At 33.0% G+C, this 5,763-nt stretch overlaps 2 protein-coding genes across 2 annotated transcripts; both read right to left on the reverse strand.

Moving 5' to 3' along the window:
- Nucleotides 1-522: 522 nt before the first annotated feature.
- Nucleotides 523-725, reverse strand: LOC133335718 (uncharacterized). Its single transcript, XM_061544022.1, has one exon. The coding sequence runs from the start codon at nt 723-725 to the stop codon at nt 537-539; it is 189 nt and encodes a 62-aa protein (XP_061400006.1). The 3' UTR covers nt 523-536.
- Nucleotides 726-753: 28 nt separating this feature from the next.
- Nucleotides 754-3,030, reverse strand: LOC133335729 (uncharacterized). The gene is made up of 3 exons (XM_061544034.1): nt 2,885-3,030; nt 2,068-2,195; nt 754-938 (listed from the first exon to the last, which is right to left on the reverse strand). Exons 1-3 carry the CDS (start codon nt 3,028-3,030, stop codon nt 754-756), a joined length of 459 nt encoding a protein of 152 aa, XP_061400018.1.
- Between the last annotated feature and the right edge of the window lie 2,733 nt (nt 3,031-5,763).

Raw genomic sequence — 5,763 nt, forward strand, 5'->3', positions numbered from 1 at the left:
GATGATAATGATACCTTTCACATGGCTTCATCATCATCATATCCTTGTATCATCATTGTCGACATCGTTAATCATCATTTGCGGTTTTGTACAACTCAATTTGCGAAGTAATTTTTATTGAAAACATATGGAGATCTTTCTCTCAGTTTGGCGGTATATAGACCACAGGTCTTTATAAAGATCAATTGGTTTGTATGGGGACACAGTCGCTATAAAGACCAATTGGTTTGTATAGGTCTTTACAGATCTTTATCATGGACCCTATATATAAAAGATCTTCTGATGGTTTGGTATTGAAAGTTATTGTGAAAGTCTCTTGTAGGACTTTTTACACATAGTAAACCTTATGAATGCCCTCTATACCTAGAAGACCCTCTACTACATTTTTAGATATACAACTCTTTATGGAAATAAAAAAAACTTTTCTTCATACATTGTTCTATCTATTTTATTATTTATTTTTTATTAATAAATTTTTCTCCTAATTAAATTCAAAATAAATACGAAAAAATTGAAAATGGATTTTCATTTTGAAATTATATTTCTACAGGTTTTATTGTTATATATCTAGATAATATGAATGCCACCAGTATGGAGGCACAAACAAAACAAAATGCAAACGTATAAAATGATTCCTCTGTGAAGATATCGGTAAACGATGGTATATCACCATAGATTTTTTCAATAACAGCCAGAGTGCCAGTATGTTTGCTGCGTCGCACCATAGTTGTCGTGTTTGATTCGGTTTTGTTTTTACTTTTTCTTTTGTATTTTTTTACCGGCACCAGCTATCTTTTGTTTTTCAGCCTTGGTGAGTACCTTACCGGTGTCTTCTTCTTCGGGTGCTGCCGATGAAATGTGACGATTACACAATTGTAAAATTTCCAGCGTATTTAAATTGGAGCTCAGGAGCCGGACGTCTTTCACTTTGAGTTTTTCTGTAAGGAAAAGAGAAAGGGTGGGGATTAGTGGTTTTAGAAATGCAGTCAAAAATAATTTTTTAAACGAAATTTTAAAATACATGAATTGTTCAAGATTGTATAGAGGCTATAGGAATTTATAAAGACCAATTGGGCTGTATATAGACCATGGGTCTGTATAAAGACCAATTGGTCTCTATAGAGACCATAGGCCTTTATAAAGACCAATTGGGCTGTATAGAGATCATAGGTCTGTATAGAGACCAAAGGACTTTATATAGACCATTTGGGCTGCATAGAGACCCTAGGTCTTTATAAAGACCAATTGGTCTGTATAGAGACCATAGGTCTTTATAATCTATATATGGTATATATAGAGACCATTGGTCTTCATAAAGACCAATTGGTCTGTATAAATACCAAATGTATTTATAAACACCAATTAGGCTGTATAGAGACCAAACGTTTTTATAAAGACCAATTGGGCTGTATAGCGACCATAGGTCTTTATAAAGACCAATTGGTCTGTATAGAGACCATAGGTCTTTAAAAAGACCAATTGGTCTGTATAGAGACCATAGGTCTTTAAAAAGACCAATTGGTCTGTATAGAGACCATAGGTCTTTAAAAAGACCAATTGGTCTGTATAGAGGTCATAGGTCTTCATAAAGACCAATTGGGCTGTATAGAGACCAAAGGTCTTTATAAAGACCCATTGGTCCGTAATGAGACCATAGGTCTTTATAATAACCAATTGGTTTGTATAGAGACCATAGGTCTTTATTTTTAAAGACCAATTGGGCTGTATAGAGACTAAGGTCGTTATAAAGCCCAATTGGGCTATATAGAGACCAAAGGCTCTTTCTAGAGACCATATATCTTTTTAAAGACCAATTGGAATGTAAAGAGATCACAAATCTTTATAAAGACCAATTGGTCTTTAAAGTTCCATCGATTTTTTTGTCATAATCTATGACAAAGGTATGACCTCAATTTAATATCCTCGTTAGATTTGATTGTTTTTTCCAAATATTCAACCTTTCTTCCCCTCAAAATCTCTTCATCCTTTCAACAAACCTGTCATGAACAAAAAAATTAATTTTTTTTAATATTTAATTTATTTAATACTTAATTAATTTTCACTTACCTTGTGCCGATTCTATTAAAGAAAATTTAACTTCAGCTGGCTGGCGATTGCATACAATGTCTGTTTTTACAACACACTTGGGGTTTGTTAGCACCACCCGGGGTGTAGATAATAGAAAAAGGAATTCTCTAGAAAAGAAGGGAAAACAATCATATATTAGTTTGTTTACACACACACAACATGTAAAAGAAACCATAGAACTATTTTTAGATACCCAAACCCCCTTCAAAAAAATTAAAAACTTTGTTATTGTTTCTTTTTAGGTCATCCTTGTGCAGTTGCTGTAAATTAGTCCACTAATAAAGGCCCTGAGGCCTTTATGCCAACACAATGACCCCAACACCAACAAAAATGTCCACAGAAAGAGAGCTGGCCAGTGGGCCAGCTCAACTGCATAACCTACCAATGACTTTTCCAGATTTGGGAGCAACTTTGGCCGTGGGAATTATCAGTAAAGTATATGGTAAGTAGAAAATGTGTCTACTTCTTCTTCGTTTTAATCACTTATTGTAGTTTACTATTATTATTTAAAAAATAGAAAATTTTGTTAAAAAACTCCGAGTGCTACTTATGTGTGTCCGTATGTATTGTCTAGAATCTTTTGACAGGTCTCTTTTGGTCGCACACAGAAAAAGAAAATTTCATTTTCCCCAATAGGTCATCGATTAGTATTTTGTTGGCGCATGCGTTTTTCCGCCACTCAAATGAATGGTGGAAAATCGGAAAATACAAAATACATCCAATCACAAATACATCATCACCTGCATCCATCCCTCCCCAGAAACAACCCCATCATCCCAACAACACTTCTTCTTACCTCGTTGATTTAACATTTTCGGCAAAGGGATCGAATGTAATTGTTACGCGATTAACACCTTTTAAATTGACTCGTTTCAATTCTTTACCAATGGCCGAAACAATACCCTGTGAACGTTTAAGGGCTCCACTATAATAGATAGACATTTTTCCGCCGGTTTAATTTATAATTATTTTGCAAACTTAAAAAAAGTGTCTGTGTTGCTGTTTTGTTTTGTAACTACCCGTCTACCATATGCAGCGGCGATGGTAATCTGTTCGATATGAGTGTGTGAAATCGATAACACAGTGAATAGCATGTAGTTATCGTATTTGTTTTGTATTCGTACCAATGGGTTGGCCACACATCAAATTCATGTATATAGTGGTTGATTTGGCACCAATTAAATGTAAAGTGGTTGATTTTACAAAGTGAGGATGATTTTAGGCGAAGTTAAATTATTCGAGGGAAATAAAAAATAACGCTTTATTATGTATTGTTGATTTAATTTTTATTCATCATGCAAAAATATAAATGAAAAATAGAAACATTTGTTGAATTTGATTTTGCTGTCTTAAATTTGATCTTTTTGCAGGGTTAACCTACTTTATGAGGATTCATGATAGGCAATGGAATTGACAATTGAAACCCATTGGGTTAACTAAATTCGGTACAATGTAAACGTACTATTACGCAAAAAGTGTTAAAATATTCCAAATTAAAAAGGGGTAGGCTCTGTTCCAGAGTCTGGAAGAAGGTAATTTTGTTACTACGACAAGACAGCTTTGGGTATCGTAACATGGGAGTAAAATGGTGTAATTATACAAGGTAGAGTATTTTTGTCAACTAGGAAAAAATACACGTCAAAAAACAAATGCAAAAAATCCTTCTGTTCATTTGGCATATTTTTAAAATTTTATTAAAAATGTGAAAAATGAATCTTTTCAAGATCGAGTTCGTAATATGGTTTATATATTGATTCATGCACATATCCTAAATAATTGTAATATGAGAGTAACCCGAAAAACAAACAATGATTTATTCCAACATATAATGGAGTAGTCGATGTTAGTTCCGTTCCAGAACCTAAAAAATCTACTAATTTTACAAGTTTTGCAAATTGTTACGCGAAATCCGTTCCTGAACCCACAAAACTGATAAAACATTGAATCAAATTTAAGAGAACACAAAACAAAATGGTGTTCTCTTGGTAAAAGTTTTACTCGAAAATTTTGTCCGAGTAAAAATGGTAAACAGGAATACAAACTTCTCGTTTATGAAATAAATTGAATTGAATGCAATAAACTGGTCAAATTTGGAACATATAGGCCCAGAATTCATAATTTCATGTGAATTTGTTTTATGAAATTACACTAGTGTGTCCTTTTTCATCTCCAGTATAAAACCAGTTGATATCTCCTCTCATCATGTAGCGTGCAACGCTTTTTACTTTGGTTGCACTTCCATATAACGTGCATATGCCAACAGTTTCATAGCAGTCAACTTTGGCATATCACTCGAAATGAACGCAAATTGTATGCTTTTCAATGTTGTCAGTATTGGTTTAAATATTGTGAAAGAACGAACGTAAAAGAAAATTGTAAATTTTCAATTGGATTTTTGGATGTTTTACTGCCACCGCAACGCAGTAATTTTACAATAAATACAAATTGTAAAACTTCCTAAACGTCGTGTACATGAAAATCCAATGAAATTTACAAAATTTAACGTGGAAAAATTGAAAATGAAAAAGTCGTGAAAGAAAAACGGGCCAGCAAGAAGCAGCATTCTATTCACACACACACGCAAACAACCAACCAGCCAACCACAAGGGGAAAAAACTTTATGTTCGTACCATACCACCAAACCACCTTTTAGAAGAAGCAAAAAACCACGACGACGACGACGGCCAAAGAAGTCTCACCACCACCATCTTGGAAAGAAAGAAGCATAATAAATTTTACAATATTAAACAATTCCAAGTGTGATTCTCGACAGTTACGGATAATAATAATATTTTTTAAAGAAAGATAAGCATTTACAAAAAAGTGATTCTTAGTGTTAGATAATTATTAAAAACAAAAGTTTTTTATATATGCCAGAAAGTGTGTAATAACAAACAAAAAACAAGATTTAACAAGTTATATATAGGAAAAACGTGCCTAAAATTGTGTTCTTCATTTGCTGTTGCTGCTGTGTTTCAAATACAAGGAAATTTAGAAAAATTCTTCGTAATTCTAAGCGTATAGAGTTTGTAACCACAACAAACAAGTTATTGCCATTTGTGTAAACGAAACCAAACGAAAAATCCCAACAACAACAAATCAATTCTCTAAAATAAAAAGTGATACAACAAAAAGGCTGATCCACCAATTCATTAGTTTATCCAAACAACAAACCAACAGAGAAACAAGTCTTTTTTCTTAAAATTTAAATTCATCAAGTATAAAATAAAGAAAAGATAACAAAATGTATCCCGTTGGACAACGTAAGTTCCTAATATTTTTTTAATTGATGACACCAAACATACCAAAAAGAAAGAAAGGAAACAAAAAGACAAAGCAAATTGAATCAGTTCTCCTGTATCATCCATCCACATAAAACACAACAACAGCCACAATAACAACAACAATAACATGATGAGGACATTGTAATGTGTAAACGTCATAGGTCATACGCCTTTGTATTTAATTATTACCATTAATAACTTTAAACTCGCGTTTTTAACAAAATATCTGTCTATTGCCGCCAACATATTTATAATTAAAGAAAAAAAGAAGAAGCATAACCATGCTCAGTTGGTTGTTAACATAACAAATGCTTCTTCTTATTACATGATATGTAGACAAGTTGTAGAAAATATGGAGACATGTCGCCACAATAGTAGACAAAGGCGATAC

Source organism: Musca vetustissima, unplaced genomic scaffold (assembly GCF_032173495.1).
Source record: "Musca vetustissima isolate MV318-11 ecotype Yass unplaced genomic scaffold, APGP_CSIRO_Mvet_v1 utg7906, whole genome shotgun sequence".
NCBI classification, from domain to species: Eukaryota; Metazoa; Arthropoda; class Insecta; order Diptera; family Muscidae; genus Musca; species Musca vetustissima.